At 43.6% G+C, this 21738-nt stretch overlaps 1 protein-coding gene across 1 annotated transcript in view; it reads left to right on the top strand.

The window, feature by feature from the left end:
* The first annotated feature begins 4731 nt into the window (after positions 1-4731).
* Positions 4732-21738, top strand: part of LOC124039401 (isthmin-1-like) — a 28885-nt gene continuing 11878 nt past the window's right edge. The window contains exons 1-3 of the mRNA XM_046355365.1: positions 4732-6015; positions 9846-10070; positions 14289-14607. Of these exons, the coding sequence (XP_046211321.1) occupies positions 5875-6015; positions 9846-10070; positions 14289-14607 (685 nt within the window). The 5' untranslated portion in view covers positions 4732-5874. The remainder of the gene's footprint in view (positions 6016-9845; positions 10071-14288; positions 14608-21738) is intronic.

Raw genomic sequence — 21738 nt, 5'->3', positions numbered from 1 at the left:
CCCGGGTTCAAAGGTCCGATAGAGGAGACCCCTACTGTCACATTCAATAGAAGAAACCCGAACCCTTTCTCCCTAGGCCCATGTGAACTGGATAGTTCTTAGCATTAGGGTGAACGCTGCTGTCAGCGAAACACAAGTTCAGGGCAGGCTTTAAGGCGTCCTCATTTTTAGGTTGGGTTTGCTCCCAGCAGAACTCGGCTAGGCTCATATACTACCTTAAGATCTTCCCTTTTTTTTAAAACAAGGAAAAAGCAGCAAAAATCAAATTACATTTTATTGGTCACATACACATGGTTAGTAGATCAAATCAAATCAAATTTTATTTGTCACATACACATGGTTAGCAGATGTTAATGCGAGTGTAGCGAAATGCTTGTGTTTCTAGATCCGACAGTGCAGCAGTATCTAACAGATAATATCAGAAATTCTACAACAAAACCTAATACACACAATCTAGTAAAGAAATGGGATGATAATATATAAGTATAAAATATATGGATGAGCAGTGACAGAGTAGCTAAGATGCAATAGATAGTAAAGAATAGATAGAAGGATACAGTATACAGTATATATATATGAGATGAGTAATGCGATATATGTAAACATTCTTAAAGTGGTGTTATTAAAGCAACAAGTGATCTATTTATTAAACTGGCCAATGATATCAAGTCTGTAGGTAAGCAGCCACCTGTCTGTGCTAGTGATGGCTATTTAACAGTCTGATGGCCTTGAGATAGAAGCTGTTTTTCAGTCTCTCTGTCCCAGCTTTGATGCACCTGTACTGACCTCACCACTGAGGAAGTACAGCTCCCGCTCAGCCCAGTCAAAACTGTTCGCTGCCCTGGCCCCCCCAATGGTGGAACAAACTCCCTCACGACGCCAGGACAGCGGAGTCAATCACCACCTTCCGGAGACACCTGAAACCCCACCTCTTTAAGGAATACCTAGGATAGGTTAAGTAATCCCTCTCACCCCACCCCCCCTAAGTTTTAGATGCACTATTGTTAAGTGACTGTCCCACTGGATGTCATAAGGTGAATGCACCAATTTGTAAGTCGCTCTGGATAAGAGCGTCTGCTAAATGACTTAAATGTAATGTAAATGTAAATGAATAGGCAGTGGCTCGGGTGGTTGTTGTCCTTGATGATATTTTTTGCCTTCATGTTACATTGCTCCCAGTGATGCGTTGTGCAGACAGCACCACCCTCTGGAGAGCCCTGCGGTTGTGGGTGGTGCAGTTGCCATACCAGGCGGTGATACAGCCAGACAGGATGCTCTCAATTGTGCATCTGTAAACGTTTGAGTGTTTTCGGTGACAAGCCACATATCTTCAGCCTCCTGAGGTTGAAGAGGCGCTGTTTTGCCTTCTTCACCACGCTGTCTGTGTGGGTGGACCAATTCAGTTTGTCGGTGATACAGTTTGTACACTGAGGAACTTAAAAACTGTCCACCTTCTCCACTGCTGTCTCGTCGATGTAGATAGGGAGGTGCTCCCTATCCTGAAGTCCACGATCATCTCTTTTGTTTTTCTGACATTGAGTGAGAGGTTATTTCCCTGACCCCACACTCCGAGGGCCCTCACCTCCTCCCTGTAAGCTGTCTCGTCGTTGTTGGTAATCAAGCCTACCACTGTTGTGTTGTCTGCAAACTTGATGATTGAGTTGGAGGTGTGCATTCCCACGCAGTCGTGGGTGAACAGGGAGTACAGGAGGGGACTGAGAACGCACCCTTGTGGGGCCCCAGTGTTGAGGATCAGCGGAGTGGAGATGTTGTTTCCTATCTTCACCACCTGGGGGCAGCCAATCAGAATGTCCAGGACCCAGTTGCACAGGGTGGGGTCGAGACCCAGGGTCTCAAGCTTAATGATGAGTTTGGAGGGTACTATGGGGTTTAAAGCTGAGCTGTAGTCAATGAACAGCATTCTTACATAGTATTCCCCTTGTCCAGATGGGATAGGGCAGTGTGCAGTGTGGTTGAGATTGCATCGTCTGTGGACCTATTGGGGCGGTAAGCAAATTGGAGTGGGTCTAGGGTGTCAGGTAGGGTGGAGGTGATATGGTCCTTGACTAATTCCGCAAAGCACTTCATGATGACAGAAGTGAGTACTACGGGTCGATAGTAATTTAGTTAAGTTACCTTTGCTTACTTGGGAACAGGAATAATGGTGGCCATCTTGAAGCATGTGGGGACAGCAGATTGGGATAGGGATTGATTGACAATGTCCATAAACACTACAGCCAGCTGGTCTGCACATGCTCTGAGGATGTGGCTAGGGATGCCGGCTGGGCCAGCAGCCTTGCGAGGGTTAACACATTTAAATGTTTTACTCATGTCGACCATGGAGAAGGAGATCCCACAGTCCTTGGTAGTGGGCCGCGTCAGTGGCACTGTGTTATACACAAAGCGGGCAAAGAAGGTGTTTAGTTTGTCTGGATACAAGACATAGATGTCCGCGACGGGGCTGGTAATCTGTGATTGTCTGTAGAAACAGTCACATACGTCTCGTGTTTGAGCCGTTGAAATGTGACTCCACTTTGTCTCTATACTGACAATTTGCTTGTTTGATTGCCTTATGGAGGGAATAACTACACTGATTGTATTCGGCCAGATTCCCAGTCTCCTTGCCACGATTAAATATGGTGGAACATGCTTTCAATTTAGCATGAATGCTGCCACCCATCCACGGTTTCTGGTTAGGGAAGGTTTTAATAGTCACAAAATGTATGTCCTTCTATGTTACATGCCTAGTTTGTCTATTTCTATGTTTGGCCTGATATGGTTCTCAATCAGAGGCAAGTGTTAGTCATTGTCTCTGATTGGGAACCATATTTAGGTAGCCTGTTGGGTTTTGTGGGTGATTGTTCCTGTCTCTGTGTTTGCACCAGATAGGGCTGTTCTGGTTTTTCACATTTCTTGTTTTGTTTGTTTTGTTAGTCTATTCATGTATAGTTTCTTTATTAAAGAACCATGAATAATAACCAAGCTGCGTTTTGGTCCGCCTCTCCTTCGACTAAAGAAAACTGTTACAGTAGGCTTCCTAAAGATAGATGTGTGCAAACAACCGTTGTCATTTTTATTAATGTCGAGGTCCAAAAAAATGAATGTTATCCTTGCTGTGCTCCATAGTTAGTTAGTTTGATGTGAGGGAAAAATATATCATATATAGAACATGTATTTTCTAGTAATATTTTTTGACTGTTGCGCTATGCTAATTGGTGTAATTGATGACAATCCTCCCGGATCCGGGGTGGGTAGTTTCAAGATTAAGGAGAAGTTTATCTAAAGTTCCATGCATAACACTTGTATTTTCATCAACATTTATGATGAGTAAATTGATGCGTAAATTGATGTGGCTCTCTGCAAAATCACCAGATGTTTTGGAACTACTGAACGTAATGCGCCAATGTAAACTCAGATTTTTGTATATAAATATGAACTTTATCAAACAAAACATACATGTATGGTGTAACATGAAGTCCTATGAGTGTCATCTGATGAAGATCATCAAAGGTTGGTGATTAATTCTCTATTTCTGCCTTTTGTGACTCCTCTCTTTAGCTGGAAAAATGGCTGTGTCTTGGTTCTCCGTTCTTTTTGAAGACATCTGTAATGATGTTTTTTTTTCCAAGGAGGTCTTAGACACGCAATTTTAAATCTAGGTAAGCTGTTTGGTGCAGTATTTCTCAAGTGAAATATTCTGCATGAAAACTAGTCATCTCTTGTTCGATGACAAACACTTAATGTTCCCACTCCTACTAACAGTAGTACTATTAACCAATCACCGACGAAGGGGTGTAGACTTCAGCTACAAAAAAATTGACTTACCTCTCAAATGTTTTGTGTGCACAAACAGCTGAAAAAAACCCTGCCAAAGACCGAAACGAACTTCAGAAAATGTTGCCATAATATATGCTGGGAAGCATACGGTAAGCTTTAGCCTACACATAGAACTGAATTAGCTGACCATTTTGAGAAGCACTCAACTTCAAAACTTTGTTCTCTCTATAGCAAAGCTAGCTTAGCTAATATCGCTGTACTCACTAATGGCCTTATTTGTTGTTATTGAATGGCAAAGACACACCCACATCAAACCACACCCCCAAGACAATGGTTGTTTGCATTCAGTCATGGCAGCTAGCATTTCTTAGTGAGCATTAATGGAAAAACAAGGGTAAATCAGGAAGTGCAGTCACCCTTTAAAGTTTCCATTTGTTTTAGGGAACTGTACTATTGGGACCAGAAGGAGATGTCACTGGGTGATCAGTGACCAGGTCCTTTGAAGAGGGCAATAAAAAGTGCTTAAAAGTATAATGTTCATTTGAAATATATTCATGTTTGAAGTCCATATGTCCAGTTCTTGTAATAACATCAGGCACATGTGCAAATACCTACCCGACAGAGTAGGTGGCCTGTGACTTGATTGTGATGTAGAGCCTTGGTGATTTGTGCGTCACAGGGTTTTGACGAGAAGCGATGAACTAAATGTCAGAAGTGATTTTTCGTAGCAGGTTAGAATTTATCTAGTACATTGAGAGAATTACGTAACAGGTTGAGATAATTAACGTAAACAGGTTAGGATAATTCATTTAAGGTTAGGAAAATAGTTCGGGTTAGATAAAATACAATATATATACGTTCGACGTCAATTTGAAATGACCCTTCTAGACATGACCCGTATCGGGCGCTGAAGGGTGAGAAAGGGGGAGGGGGAGCTGACAGCAAACCAGCAGAGGGGCGTATTAAAAAATCACTGGCAGCGCGCTGCGACAGACAACAGCCTGTATAGCATGCCCATAGTATAGGAGTGTGGATTGACTGCGGTTTGGGTTACACCATTTGGACACGGTGAGGAACGGGACGCACTTGGAGCTTGGATTGGATAGCTGCTGGTTTTATGCTGCGCAGAACTCAGCCCAGAATTACCACCACCACGCCTATATTCGCCACTAATGGACGGATAATGTTCGTGGTTGAAATGGACAACTATTCAAACTAGAAAGTATTATTTTTTGGGGGGGATCCACTTCTTGGCGGTTGGATGGTGTGCGAAAGGTAGCCACACCAGCAAGTTCACTCTCTACGCAAATTCAAAATGACCATTTTTGGATAGGGGATAGCCTATGTAATGCATAAGGGATCATTTGTGTCCAAAGCATCAAAACCCAGGAGTGCTGCATACCACAGATGAGAGAGAGAAGGGAACGAGGTTTGATTCTGAAGCTGAGCCAAAGTATTTGTGTAAACAGTGGAGAATTGCAGCGGGGGGAAACACGGGTCTGGAACTGGGCTGCACGTTTCTTGATCGTGCAGAGGACTGCACCTTGAGTGCAACAAGCAATAGCCTACATTTCTATAACATACTAAATTGTGCGCAAGACAATTGTCCCGCTGTTATTTAAATACTTTTCTCATGGGCAGTGTTATTCAGTCGCCCTGGCAGCATTTGGATAATTAACTTTGGAGATCCATGCCAACATAGAAGGAGCATAGTTCAGGGGGATACCACAGAAAACCTTGTTGAATGGACCTTTAACTTTGGTTTAACGTTATCCTTTTTACACAGCGAATCCGGACTCACTTTTTGGCACATTTGAAGAACGTTCTCCGCCGAGGCTGGTCTGATGTAATTCAAAATAAACTAAATCAACCGAACCTGATCCCAAACACAAACTTTAGACAGATTGTATTTTATTACGTCCTACCCCCCCCCCCCCTCCCATTAAAAGTGTACTTCTGAACCTCGAAGTGGCTCCGAAGTGGTGTTGTGACTCCTCGCCCGCAGCGGATCCGGAGCTTGGAGTGTCTGGAGCGGGAGGAGTTGGCGGCGGACCCCCTGTCACACAGCAGGGACCCAAGACGAGTAGGGTGAAAAGGATGGTTCGATTGGCGGCAGAACTGTTGTTGCTTTTAGGACTTCTACTTCTTACCTTACATATTACGGTGTTACGGAGCAGCCCGCTGAATCAAGGGAATTTAACTTCGAGCCAGGATCAGCAGTATACAGTGATTGCAGAGGTGAGTGCTATTTAATGATTCTATTCTGTCGGAACCTGCAGTGCAGTTTACATTGCAGGAACTCTAGGCTATTGAGTTTGGGGTTAGGGCTCAATATCAACGTGGGGAATAAGCCTGTAACTTGTATTCTATGGGATCCACAGTCCTTTCCAGAAATGCTTCTGTAACACATTGGGTCTGAAATGGGAAGTGCAAAGGATCTATTTAAATGACCACAGAGTTGGATAACACATTCCCAGAGGGTCATTGAGGTTTGTGGTTTATGATATACAGCCCCCCCAAACTCAACTGGCTGATCGGATCCAGACCCAGAACGGTGTCAAAACGGACCACGGGTCCCAAAATAATATCTGTACAGTACCTGTCAAAAGTTTGAGAAAACCTACTCATTTAAAGTTTATTTTTATTTTTACTATTTTCTACATTGCAGAATAATATGTGTTATTTCGTAGTGATGTCTTCACTGTCACGTTCTGACCTTAGTTATTTTGTTGTCTCTGTTTTGGTTTGGTCGGGGCGTGAGTTGGGGTGGGCATTCTGTTGTTTTTCTATGTTATATTTCTATGTGTTTGGCCTAGTATGGTTCTCAATCAGAGGCAGGTGTCGTTCGTTGTCTCTGATTTTGGTTGTGGGGTGTTTAATTTCTGTTGTGTCTGTTCACCTGGCAGAACTGTTTCGTTTGCTCTTCGTTGTTATTTTGTGTAGTGTTTCGTTTTTATTTTGTGTAGTGTTTCGTTTTCTCTTCGTTGTTATTTTGTGTAGTGTTTAGTTGTTCAATTGAAATATGACGAACATTTGCCACGCTGCATTTTGGTCCTCCTCTCCTTCCACCAATGAGAATCGTTACATTCACTCTTATTCTACAATGTAGAAAAGAGTAACAAATAAAGAAAACCTCTTGAATGAGTAGGTGTTCTAAAACTTTTGATTGGTACTGTATATCTATCTATATATATATATATATATATATATATATATTTTTTTTTTTAACTTGTTCGGGCTTGCATACAGTTTTCTGTCGTCATTCCTCATATGCTGGCCTTCACGCGGCTTGCAGTTTACAGCTTCGACCCCTGGTATCACAACAACACAAGACAAGGAAGAATGCGCAGAATTGCGGGAAATTATCTTTGAAAACGGTTCGATTTTCTCTCTGCCGACAAGAGGCGTTTGAACAGTTTGGGGTTGCGAGGTGGGGGTTTGTTACGACAGCGGTAAATTACATTATCCATCCAGATCTCCTGCCACCTCGGACATGTGTGGGACCAGACCTTCTCAAATAGCACTTGAGTACCCCTGATATACAGTATAAAGAGACTATTCATAGAGCCTCAGTCCCCTGGGAGAGGCTGGTAGTAAGAGGTGAAATGGTGTACACACACACACACACACACACACACACACACACACACACACACACACACACACACACACACACACACACACACACACACACACACACACACACACACACACACACACAATATTATCCCCTTGAAGAGGCTGGTAGTAAGAGGTGAAATGGAAGATGGAGAGAGGGGTCACATGGTCATAGTCCACTCACCTTCATCATAGTTGGGGATTCCATGCCTTAGCTGCAGGCACTATCACAGCCTCATCACAGTCACCCTAGTCTCCTACTTGGGGATGGGGAGAGAGGTCAGGTCAGCGCTAGAGGTACCCACCCTTCCCACCACATCCCAATGGTGTGGCCTGTAGCCACAAGGAACACTCGGCTCTGATTGGCTTTCTGGTATCACATGGCATTTCTAGTTAATGCTTTACTATTTATAGTTAGCTTTCCAACAGAAGGGCTCTCTCTCTCCCACACATTTACACCCGCACTGTTGCTGCCTTTACTTTCAAACCACTGTTATACTGCAGCTTTACAGGCAAAATAAAACCTCTCTTTTTGTCTCCCCATTTTAACTCAAATCCATCACATTTAATCCCCTTTGACTGGAAATGTGTCTGTTTGTTCAGGCTGACCCTTGTCTCCACCTGTTTTAACCAGGTCAGTATGATTTATTACCATAGACATATTTAGGACTTTCCATCATCAGAATCAATTGAACTGATATCCACCAATGGACCTGACCCTGTTCTAGAATTAGAATTATATCCATTCTAAAATCAGTCATTCTAGTTCTATGTTCTATGGTTCATGGCACATCTAAAATAGCCACAGTGCACAGGACAGAGGGCAGCTACTTTGATGAATCTCAAATATAAAATATATTTTGATTTGATTAACATTTTGTTTTTGGTTACTACATAATGCCATATGGTGTGGCCAAACTTTATGACTGGTACTGTATATAAATATCTTTGAAAATACCATATTAGTACAGATGTAGGGTCTTAATTTGATCACTCTTTTATTGATTACAATTTTCCTGCACAGGAGGACATGCAATCTTTCCCTCAAGAATTTCCCTGTATTTAGCGCCATCCATCATTCCTTCAATTCTGACCAGTTTCCCAGACCCTGACGATGAAAAACATCCCCACAGCATGATGCTTCTCTGTGGGGATAGTGTTCTCGGGGAGATGAGAGGTGTTGGGTTTACGCCAGACATTTTCGTTGATGGCCAAAAAGCTCAATTTTAGATTCATCTGACCAGAGTACCTTCATCCATATGTTTGGGGAGTCTCCCACATGCCTTGTGGCAAACATCAAACGTGTTTGCTTATTTTTTCTTTATAAGCAATAGCTTTTTTTCTGGCCACTCTTCTGTAAAGCCCTGCTCTGTGGAGTGTACCAGATCCACTTCTAGTAGAAACCACCAACTCTAATTAGTGTGGACAGAGCAGGGCCATAGTATTTTAGACAGAAATGGAAACCATCAAAGAACAATGAAATAACACAGGACAACTAGGATAGAGAACCGATTGGGAATAGCCCTGTCACAGGTACTGGCTCTGTGGGCTTTAGCTGATGTGTTGTGAGTAATGAGGTGGCCTAGCTTGGGGAGAGGGATCAATCTGATGTCGCTAAGTGGTCCTCTATAGTGGGTACAGAGGTAAAGATCTAAAGGGGGAGGCCAGGGCCCGTATCCACAAAGCGCTTCAGAGGATCTGTTAAATCTAATCTTATTCATTCTGATCTAAATTTCAGAAATGATCTTAGATCATAATTTCTACTCTGAGACACTTCATACAGGCCCTGGTCTCTGTGGGGGGGCAGGTGTAGAGGTACAGTCTGACCCCCATCCATCAAACAGGCACAGAAATGACAGGACAACTGAGAATAAGAGATATGGTTCTCTCTGTTGGTTTAAGGAAGGTTAAACTGATTGCCCTAAATAAATACAGCCAGCGCTAAAAGTATTGGGGACTATGACATATTTCTTGTCGTTTTAGCTCTGTATTTCAGCACTTTGGATTGGAAATGATATAATGACTGTAAGGTTAAATTGCAGACTGTCAGCTTTCATTTTAGGGTATTTCTATCCATATTGGGTGAACCATTTAGAAATTACAGCACTTTTTGGACACAGCTCCCCCATTTTAAGGGACCAAAAGTATTGGAACAAATTCACTTGTGTATTAAAGTAGTAAAAAGGGTAATATTTGCTCCCATAATCCTAGGACACAATGATTATGTCCTAGCACAGTATGCAGTCACTCCCCTCCCCACCCCACATGTACAGATTACCTCTACTAACCTGTACCCCCCACGCGCCGACTCAGTACCAGTGCCCCCTGTATATAGTCTCGCTATTCTTATTGTGTTACTTTTTATTTTCGTCTATTTGGTCAATATTTTCTTCAATATTTTAATACTCAAATATCTCTTTCTCTCTCTCTCTTTCTCTCCCCCCATCTAGAATAATGTCAGAACAGAGAGCAGTTTGTTAGCCCAGCAGGGTCCAGGGAAGTGGAGGGGATCAGAGCCCCAGTCAGCCCAGAGGCCTGCTGCCCTCCCCTGGGCCCCGAGTCAGGCTACCGGAGACAGCCTGCAGAGAGACAGGCCTGGGGCCTTCCTCCTGGACCTCAGCAACTTCCCTGACCTCTCCAAGGCTGATATAAACCGACAGAACCCAAACATACAGGTAACACTGTCCCTCCTTGTAAACAGACAGGTAACACTGTCCCTCCTTGTCAACAGACAGGTAACACTGTCCCTCCTTGTCAACAGACAGGTAACACTGTCCCTCCTTGTCAACAGACAGGTAACACTGTCCCTCCTTGTCAACAGACAGGTAACACTGTCCCTCCTTGTCAATAGACAGGTAACACTGTCCCTCCTTGTCAACAGACAGGTAACACTGTCCCTCCTTGTCAACAGACAGGTAACACTGTCCCTCCTTGTCAACAGACAGGTAACACTGTCCCTCCTTGTCAACAGACAGGTAACACTGTCCCTCCTTGTCAACAGACAGGTAACACTGTCCGTCCTTGTCAACAGACAGGTAACACTGTCCGTCCTTGTCAACAGACAGGTAACACTGTCCCTCCTTGTAAAGAGACAGGTAACACTGTCCCTCCTTGTAAAGAGACAGGTAACACTGTCCCTCCTTGTAAACAGACAGGTAACACTGTCCCTCCTTGTCAACAGGCAATTAAGGTCACAGTTATGAAAACTTAGGACACGAAAGAGACCTTTTTTTACTGACTCTGAAAAACACCAAAAGAAAGATGCCCATGGTCCCTTCTCATCTGTGTGAACGTACCTTAGCCATGCTGCAAGGAGGCATGAATGCAGATGTGGCCAGGGAAATAAATTGCAATGTCCATACTGTGAGACGCCTAAGACAGCGCTACAGGGAGACAGGACGGACAGCTGATCGTTCTCGCAGTGGCAGACCACGTGTAACAACACCTGCACAGGATCGGTACATCCGAACATCACACCTGCGGGACAGGTACAGGATGGCAACAACAACTGCAGAGTTACACCGGGAACGCACAATCCCCCCCATTTTTAATATTATTTTATTTTAACCTTTATTTAACCAGGCAAGTCAGTTAAGAACAAATTCTTATTTTCAATGACGGTCTAGGAACAGTGGGTTAGCTGCCTGTTCAGGGGCAGAACGACAGATTTTGACCTTGTAAGCTCGGGGGTTTGAACCTGCAGCCTTTCGGTTACTAGTCCAATGCTCTAACCACTAGGATACCCTGCCGCCCCATCAGTGCTCAGGCTGTCCACAATAGGCTGTAAGGCAGGTCCTCACCAGACATCACCGGCAACAATGTCGCCTATGGGCACAAACCCATCGTCGCTGGACCAGACAGGACTGGCAAAAAGTGCTCTTCACTGACGAGTCGTGGTTCTTTACTGTTATATTGATGCTGTTGACCCGGATCACTGGTTGCTGCGTAAAAGGAGGAAGGTCAAAACGGGGGTGAGTGTAACGGATGTGAAACGGCTAGCTTAGTTAGCGGTGGTGCTGGTGTAACGGATGTGAAATGGCTGGCTTAGTTAGCGGTGGTGCTGGTGTAACGGATGTGAAACGGCTAGCTTAGTTAGCGGTGGTGCTGGTGTAACGGATGTGAAACGGCTAGCTTAGTTTGCGGTGGTGCTGATGTAACGGATGTGAAACGGCTAGCTTAGTTAGCGGTGGTGCTGGTGTAACGGATGTGAAACGGCTAGCTTAGTTAGCGGTGCGCGCTAAATAGCGTTTCAATTGGTGACGTCACTTGCTCTCAGACCTTGAAGGGTTGGTTCCCCTTGCTCTGCGAGGGGTAACGATGCTTCGTGGGTGACTGTTGTTGATGTAACAGTATAACTTTAGACCGTCCGCAAACCAGGGACCCTCTGCACACATCAACAACAGTCACCCCTCGAAGCATCGTTACCCATCGCTCCACAAAAGCCGTGGCTTTTAATGCAATAAAATGCAAATTAATAACTTAAAAATCATACAATGTGATTTTCTGGATTTTTGTTTTAGATTCCGTCTCTCACAGTTGAAGTGTACCTATGATAAAAAATGACAGACCTCTACATTCTTTGTAAGTAGGAAAACCTGCAAAATCGGCAGTGTATCAAATACTTGTTCTCCCCACTATGGAACCAACATTTTTTCTTTCCATATATATATACTATATCTTTCCATATATATATATACTATATATATATATATGAAAAGAAAAAATGTTGGTTCCATACATAACCTTTTTTGGTAAGAGTATACCATATGTAGGTCATATGAACTTCATCCACAACAATTCAGATGATTTTGGAGCTGTATAGGACTGAGGCCAAACCCATCTCTCCCGATCTTCCCCAACCAGCTCTCCAGACTTCCGAAGAAAACGTATCATGCACCCTCCCATTTAACGTTCTTGTCTTCCTTCACAACCATCACTCTGAGACCCAGGGCTGTAGCCTCGCGGATTTGTTCCTCTGTCCACCACAGCCTTTAGTGGGGACACAACTGTCAGAATTTGAGGTTGTTTTCCTAGCTTCTTGAAGACTAAAACTAGCTAGCTAGCAAAAAATGCCAATATATTCTCCCCGCGCACAACGGATCGAAATGCTTCAAGTTGCTCTTATTTGAATTAAATTAAAACTAAGTTGTTTGTTGCTATGTGGCAGTGTTGTTTGTTGCTATGTGGCAGTGTTGTTTGTTGCTATGTGGCAGTGTTGTTTGTTGCTATGTGGCAGTGTTGTTTGTTGCTATGTGGCAGTGTTGTTTGTTGCTATGTGGCAGTGTTGTTTGTTGCTATGTGGCAGTGTTGTTTGTTGCTATGTGGCAGTGTTGTTTGTTGCTATGTGGCAGTGTTGTTTGTTGCTATGTGGCAGTGTTGTGACTATCTCCTTTTTAGGAAGCTAGCTAGCCTAATTGACAAGGAAGCTAACCTCCCATTTTACCAGAGATACCAGACCAGTGAGTCACGAGGTGCACTTGAAAACGAGGGGAATGAGCCAATGAGTCAGGACTATACCAAGCTTGTAGGCTCAGTGGGACTGCTCAGGGACTTGACCTTTTTACTCTTGATTTGTATTTTATTCCTCGGAGTATCAAAACTAGACCAGACAGACTGTTGTTTTGTGTCTGGAATGTAACCGGCTGGACAGTCTGGTGTTTTGTGTTTGGAATATAACAGGCTAATCTAGGCTAGACAGACTGTTTTTTTGTGTTTGGAATATAACAGGCTAGGCTAGGCTAGACAGACTGGTGTTTTGTGTTTTGTGTCTGGAATATAACTTCTCTAGGGCCTTGTTTTCCTTTTATATTGACAAAGCTTTTGTCCGGTTGAAATGTTATTGATTATTATGACTGGCCCCCCAATGGTGGAACAAACTCCCTCACGACGCCAGGACAGCGGAGTCAATCACCACCTTCCGGAGACACCTGAAACCCCACCTCTTTAAGGAATACCTAGGATAGGATAAGTAATCCCTCTCACCCCCCCCCTTTAAGATTTAGATGCACTATTGTAAAGTGACTGTTCCACTGGATGTCATAAGGTGAATGCACCAATTTGTAAGTCGCTCTGGATAAGAGCGTCTGCTAAATGACTTAAATGTAATGTAAATGTAATGACTAAAAACAACCTAAGGATTGATTATAAACATCGTTTGACATGTTTCTACGAACTTTACTTTTCGGATTTTATCTGCCTGTTGTGACTGCCTTTGAGCCTGTGGATTACTGAACAAAACTGAGATTTTTGGATATAAAGAGGGACTTTATCGAAAAAAAATGAACATTTATTGAGTAATTGGGAGTCTTGTGAGTGCAACCATATGAAGATCATCAAAGGTAAGTGATTCATTTTTATTGTTATTTCTGACTTTTGTGACTACTACTAATTGGCTGGTAACTGTATGTAATCATCTGCTGGGCGCTGTCCTCAAATAATCGCATGGTTTGCTTTCGCTGTAAAGCCTTTTTGAAATCTGACACAGCGGCTGGATTAACAAGAAGTTAATCTTTAAGCCGATGTATAACACTTGTATGTTTTATGAATTTGTAATATGAGTATATCTGTTTTTGAATTTGGCGCTCTGCAATTTCACTGGATGTTGGTCAGGTGGGACGCTACCATCCCATGTACCGTAGTGAGGATAACAGGCTGGATGGTAACACACGAGAATTAAACAATGCATCAAATTCTTGACAATGTACAATTGTATCAAGACTGATTTCACGTCTAAATCAAGTCGCAGCATGCAATAAAGGTTATTTTTAATGTTAGATCTGAGAGGATGTTGTTGCCCTCCCAACAGACATACAGATACACTCCAGACAGACACACTTACCTTGGACCCTGCTCCTCCTTCTCCCTCTCCTTCCCCTCCTCTCCCTCCCCTCCAGGTGACCATAGAGGTGGTGGACGATCTAGAAGGGACGGAGAAAGGCCTGAAGAAGGAGAACAAACCAGGTTTGGCCGCTCCCAACTGGAGAAACTGGTGGCAAACCACCTCCTCTTCATCCTCCTCCTCCTCCTCTTCTTCTTCGGTCTTGACCCCACGTCGACCCAAGGAGCAGGCTAGGGAGCAGCAGCCCACCTACAGAGGAGGAGTAGCAAGTGGCAGAAACACAGAGGATAGTAACGTCCTAAAACCACTAGGGGGCTGGGAGAGGAGAGGAGGCGCAGGAGGAGGACGTGCCAGCAAGGTTCAGGCTGAATATGGTGAGTGTAGTGTGAGGGGGACTGACAGCAAGAGTACGTGTTTGTGTTTGTGTTTGTGTTTAAGGGTTGTGTGGCAGTGCCTTGCGAAAGTATTCAGCCCCCTTGAACTTTGCGACCTTTTGCCACATTTCAGGCTTCAAACATAAAGATATAAAACTGTATTTTTTTGTGAAGAATCAACAACAAGTGGGACACAATCATGAAGTGGAACGACATATATTGGATATTTCAAACTTTTTTAACAAATCAAAAACTGAAAAATTGGGCGTGCAAAATTATTTTCTGTTTGACACAGAAAGCGGGTGTATGTTTGAAGCCTTAAATCAAATGTATTTACAAAGCCCTTCTTACATCAGCTGATATCTCAAAGTGCTGTACAGAAACCCAGCCTAAAACCCCAAACAGCAAGCAATGCAGGTGTAGAAGCACGGTGGCTAGGAAAAACTCCATAGAAAGGCACGAACCTAGGAAGAAACCTAGAGAGGAACCAGGCTCTGAGGGGTGGCCAGTCCTCTTCTGGCTGTGCCGGGTGGAGATTATAACAGAACATGGCCAAGATGTTCAAACGTTCATAGATGACCAGCAGGGTCAAATGAAAGACTCTTTAGTTTCATCAGATGGATTTGTCCATTGTGTGTGTGCGTGACAGATTAGACACCTCTCGAACATTCAGTACTTCAGCGTTTCCTCAGGTTCTATTTAAAGTCATTTTCTCAAATTATTACGAGGATGTTAAAAAACACAAGAACACTATAGTACACTAGCATTGAAACATTCAGTCAAAGTTTTTAAGGAACCTAAAAGTTCTGTTATCAGAACATTAATAAAATCTACAAGGTAAGCTTTCAAGGAACCAGAGTAAAATGTTCTCAGAATCTCCCTGCAACCTAAAAATAAACATTCCCAGAACATTTAATAAATTGTCTGTTTTACCGGTCAGGAAACATATGGCTTCATTCCCACAACCAATGTGAAACCAAAATCATACATTCCCACAACTTCCAAGGAACCAATGTGCTAGCTAGGTACTTTTCTGGTCAAAAGAATTGCACTACATGGGGGAATAGCAGACCAGTTCATATCATTCTCAATAACTGTTTATATACACACCCCTCTCTCTCTCGCCCCTCACCCCCCCCCCACAGCTGGCCTGCTAGATAGATACATTTGATGTAGAATAATTCACCCTCCCCATGGTTCGTACAGTATCCATCCACACCATGTCTCAGCTTGTCCACCAGCTCAAACATAACACTGTTAAACAGGAATGTGGGTGCGATGGAGAGAGAGAGGAGAAATGTCATTTTATCCATCTGGGTACAGCTGTCAGGAATGAATGAGCAGGTTCATAAATTGTTACATTCTTATTCAAACCCTAAGCCCATGTTTACTGACTATTTAGGACTTATCAGGTCACAGGAACTCATGTTTACTGACTATTTAGGACTTATTAGGTCACAGGAACTCATGTTTACTGACTATTTAGGACTTATCAGGTCACAGGAACTCATGTTACTGTATCTGTGGTACTGACTGTCACTCAGCAGTGACTGAGCCAGGTCTGTGGCACTGACTGTCACTCAGCAGTGACTGAGCCAGGTCTGTGGTACTGACTGTCACTCAGCAGTGACTGAGCCAGGTCTGTGGTACTGACTGTCAGCAGTGACTGAGCCAGGTCTGTGGTAGCAGTGACTGAGCCAGGTCTGTGGTACTGACTGTCACTCAGCAGTGACTGAGCCAGGTCTGTGGTACTGACTGTCACTCAGCAGTGACTGAGCCAGGTCTGTGGTACTGACTGTCACTCAGCAGTGACTGAGCCAGGTCTGTGGTACTGACTGTCACTCAGCAGTGACTGAGCCAGGTCCAGGTCTGTGGTACTGACTGTCACTCAGCAGTGACTGAGCCAGGTCTGTGGTACTGACTGTCACTCAGCAGTGACTGAGCCAGGTCTGTGGTACTGACTGTCACTCAGCAGTGACTGAGCCAGGTCTGTGGTACTGACTGTCACTCAGCAGTGACTGAGCCAGGTCTGTGGTACTGACTGTCACTCAGCAGTGACTGAGCCAGGTCTGTGGTACTGACTGTCACTCAGCAGTGACTGAGCCAGGTCTGTGGTACTGACTGTCACTCAGCAGTGACTGAGCCAGGTCTGTGGTACTGACTGTCACTCAGCAGTGACTGAGCCAGGTCTGTGGTACTGACTGTCACTCAGCAGTGACTGAGCCAGGTCTGTGGTACTGACTGTCACTCAGCAGTGACTGAGCCAGGTCTGTGGTACTGACTGTCACTCAGCAGTGACTGAGCCAGGTCTGTGGTACTGACTGTCACTCAGCAGTGACTGAGCCAGGTCTGTGGTACTGACTGTCACTCAGCAGTGACTGAGCCAGGTCTGTGGTACTGACTGTCACTCAGCAGTGACTGAGCCAGGTCTGTGGTACTGACTGTCACTCAGCAGTGACTGAGCCAGGTCTGTAGTAGTGACTGTCACTCAGCAGAGACTGAGCCAGGTCTGTGGTACTGACTGTCACTCAGCAGTGACTGAGCCAGGTCTGTGGTACTGACTGTCACTCAGCAGTGACTGAGCCAGGTCTGTAGTAGTGACTGTCACTCAGCAGAGACTGAGCCAGGTCTGTGGTACTGACTGTCACTCAGCAGTGACTGAGCCAGGTCTGTGGTACTGACTGTCACTCAGCAGTGACTGAGCCAGGTCTGTGGTACTGACTGTCACTCAGCAGTGACTGAGCCAGGTCTGTGGTACTGACTGTCACTCAGCAGTGACTGAGCCAGGTCTGTGGTACTGACTGTCACTCAGCAGAGACTGAGCCAGGTCTGTGGTACTGACTGTCACTCAGCAGTGACTGAGCCAGGTCTGTGGTACTGACTGTCACTCAGCAGTGACTGAGCCAGGTCTGTGGTACTGACTGTCACTCAGCAGTGACTGAGCCAGGTCTGTGGTACTGACTGTCACTCAGCAGTGACTGAGCCAGGTCTGTGGTACTGACTGTCACTCAGCAGTGACTGAGCCAGGTCTGTAGTAGTGACTGTCACTCAGCAGTGACTGAGCCAGGTCTGTGGTACTGACTGTCACTCAGCAGTGACTGAGCCAGGTCTGTGGTACTGACTGTCACTCAGCAGTGACTGAGCCAGGTCTGTGGTACTGACTGTCACTCAGCAGTGACTGAGCCAGGTCTGTGGTACTGACTGTCACTCAGCAGAGACTGAGCCAGGTCTGTGGTACTGACTGTCACTCAGCAGAGACTGAGCCAGGTCTGTGGTACTGACTGTCACTCAGCAGTGACTGAGCCAGGTCTGTGGTACTGACTGTCACTCAGCAGAGACTGAGCCAGGTCTGTAGTACTGACTGTCACTCAGCAGAGACTGAGCCAGGTCTGTGGTACTGACTGTCACTCAGCAGAGACTGAGCCAGGTCTGTAGTACTGACTGTCACTCAGCAGTGACTGAGCCAGGTCTGTGGTACTGACTGTCAATCAGCAGAGACTGAGCCAGGTCTGTGGTACTGACTGTCACTCAGCAGAGACTGAGCCAGGTCTGTGGTCGTTCATTTTGAGGTTGTGAGAACCTTTTACTTTGGTTCCTTGAAGGTTTTCCTGGGAGGTTTTTATTAATGGAAATTGTAGGTTATTTTACTTTTTTAATAACACTCAGCAAGGAAGAAGCCACTGCTCCAAAACCACCATAAAAAGCCAGACCTCGGTTTGCAACTGCACATGGGGACAAATATTGTATTTTTTGGAGAAATGTCCTCTGGTCTGATGAAACAAAAATAGAACTGTTTGGCCATAATGACAATCGTTATTTTTGGAGGATGTTGTCATTGCGGTCATGACAACGCCGAAAAAAACTCCAAATTAATCCATAATATCGACAGAAACATGGCAAACAATTGGCTTTTCAGTAGGAGCGAGAGGAACAATGCTTTGTCTATTATGCACAAATCACTCTGAGAGTCACCACACCTGACCACTGACGCAATGTTGTCATTCACGCTCATTTTTCAAAATAAAAGCCTGAAACTATGTCTAGTGGCTGTAGACACATTAGGGAAGCCATGGAAAAGGAATCTGGTTGATATCCCCTTCAATGGGCAATAGAGATGCATAGAAAGACAGGGGATTGGATTTTTCTCAGGCTTTCGCCTGCAATATCAGTTCTGTTATACTCACAGACAATATTTTTACAGTTTTGGAAACTTTAGAATGTGCTAAGATGTCAATTATATGCATATTCCCGCATCTGGTCCTGAGAAATAGCCCATTTACTTTGGGATGTTATTTTTCCAAAAATGAAAATAGTGCCTCCTAGTTTCAAGAGGTTGAGAATGTGCTCCTAATCTCAGCTCGTTACCTGTATAAAAGACACCTGGGGGTCAGACATCTTTCTGATTGAGAGGGGGTCAAATACTTATTTCCCTTATTAAAATGCGAATCAATTTATAACATTTTTGACATTCGTTTTTATCGATTTTTATTGTTGTTGTTGTTATTTGTCTCTCACTGTTCAAATAAACATACCATTAACCTGTTACTCCTACCCCCTACTTTTTCGAACATTCTGTTAAAAATTGCGCAACATTTCAGCGCCCTGCTGCTCATGCCAGGAATATAGTATATGCATATGATTAGTATGTGTGGATAGAAAACACTCAGACGTTTATAAAACTGGTTAAATCACGGCTGTGACTATAACAGAACGTGCGTTTCATCGAAAAGCGCAGGAAAATCTGATCACTGAAAATTGCATGTATTGTCTATGGGAAAGCAAATTACCTGGAGCCGAGATTGCAATTCCTACAGCTTCTACACGATGTCAACAGTCTTGTCATTTGCCTGGGCTTTGTTTCTTGGTCAAACGAAGAAGAGACAGCCCATTTCTTCAGGTCTCGGACCGGATATTTTGGTTGAGATTTAACCGGACATTATTTCCAGACGTACCCCTATAGAATATACATCGCCTCGTGATCCATTTGATCGTTTATTAACGTTTACTAATACCTAACGTTGCATTACAAAAGTATTTCGAAGTGTTTTGTGAAAGTTTGTCGACTTTTTTAATAAAAGAAAATGACGTTACGTTATAAGACGCTATTTTTTTCCGTTTATCACACAGTCTTCATAGATCGATATCTAGGCTATATATGGACCGATTTAATCGAAAAAAAGACCCAATAGTGACATCTAGGAGTGCCAACAAAGAAGATGGTCAAAGGTAATGAATGTCTTATATTTTATTTGTGCGGTTTGTGTAGCGCCGACTATGCTAATTATTTTGTTTACGTCCCCTGCGGGTCTTTTGGGGTGTTACATGCTATCAGATAATAGCTTCTCATGCTTTCGCCGAAAAGCATTTTAAAAATAAGACTTGTTGCCTGGATTCACAACGAGTGTACCTTTAATTCAATACCCTGCATGTGTATTTTAATGAACGTTTGAGTTTTAACTAGTACTATTAGCATTTAGCGTAGCGCATTTGCATTTCCAGATGTCTAGATGGGACGCCTGCGTGTCAGGTAGGAGCAAGAGGTTAAAATTAGACGGATAATTTCTTTGTCAGTGGGCAAAAGTACAAAATCAGCAGGGGATCAAATACTTTTTTCCCTCACTGTGTTTTGTTCGATAATGTGCATATTTATATAAAAACATCTGTTTACATTGGCGCCTGACGTGCAGTAATGTTTTGATTCCAAAACATCTGGTGATTTTGCAGAAATACTCATAATAAACATTGATAAAAGATACAAGTGTTATTCATAGAATTAAAAATAGACTTCTCTTTAATGTGTCAGATTTTTTTTTACTCTACAGAAAAAGCATAATCTGAGAACGGTCCTCAGAACCCAAAACAGCCAGAGGAATATCTGCCATTTTGGAATCAACAAAGTTAGGAACAACACCATAATGATTCACTTACCTTTGATGATCTTCATCAGAAGGCACTCCCAGGAATCCCAGTTCGACAATTAATGACTGATTTGTTCCATAAAGTTCCATCATTTATGTCCAAATAGCCACTTGTTGTTAGCATGTTCAGCCTAGTAATCCATCTTACATTTACATTTACATTTAAGTCATTTAGCAGACGCTCTTATCCAGAGCGACTTACAAATCTTCACGAGGTGCAGGCCATCATCCATGTCAAACAATGTATGGAATCAATCTTTAGGATGTTTTTAACATAAAACATCAATAATGTTCCAACCGGAGTATTCCTTACGAGAGTTACGAGAGGTTAACTCTGTAGGGAGCGCCAAGGCTCTCTGCCAGACTGCTGACTCAGAGGTCTAATGAGCCCCTCCTTTATAGCAGAATCCTCATTCAAGTTTCAAAGGACGGTTGACATTTAGTGGCAGCTGTAGGAAGTGCAACTCTATCCATATCTTAATGTGTATTCGGTAGGCCAAGCTTTGAAAATCTACAAACCTCAGATGTCCTACTTTCTGGTTGGATTTCTCTCAGGTTTTCGCCTGCCATATGAGTTCTGTTATACTCACAGACATCATTCAAACAGTTTTAGAAACTTCAGAGGTTTATCTATCCAATTGTAATAATAATATGCATATATTAGCATCTGGGTCAGAGTAGGAGGCAGTTCGCTATTCATCCAAAAGTGAAAATGCTGCCCCCTATCACAAAAAGGTTAAACTGCATTGTTGGTTTGGGGCTCGTAAGTAAGCATTTCACAAAGGTCTACACCTGTTGTATTTGGCACTTGTGACTAAAATTTGATTCGATTTGACACATAATTCATTTTCTTAGGAATTTATCATGCAAGCTCATTACCTTATTATTTTGTTTTATTGCGGCACAGCGTCAGTGAGATTCAAACCTAGAATCTTCTATTCGCTATTCATGGAATCAGTCCACTGCAACAACCAGGATGGAACTAGCATGACAGGTTCATTTTTGTCTATTCAAACATTTCAAAGGAGACACACTACATTTACATTTTAATCATTTAGCAGACACTCTTATCCAGAGCGACTTATAGGAGCAATTCGGGTTAAGCGCCATGCTCAAGGGCACATCGTCAGAGTTTTCACCAAGTCGGCTCAGAGATTCGAACTGCCAACCTTTCAGTTACCGGCCTAACGATCTTAACCCGCTAGGCTACCTG

The sequence above is a fragment of the Oncorhynchus gorbuscha genome, linkage group LG07, assembly GCF_021184085.1.
Source record: "Oncorhynchus gorbuscha isolate QuinsamMale2020 ecotype Even-year linkage group LG07, OgorEven_v1.0, whole genome shotgun sequence".
Classification (NCBI taxonomy): Eukaryota; Metazoa; Chordata; class Actinopteri; order Salmoniformes; family Salmonidae; genus Oncorhynchus; species Oncorhynchus gorbuscha.
This window is presented reverse-complemented; position numbering and strand designations above follow the sequence as displayed.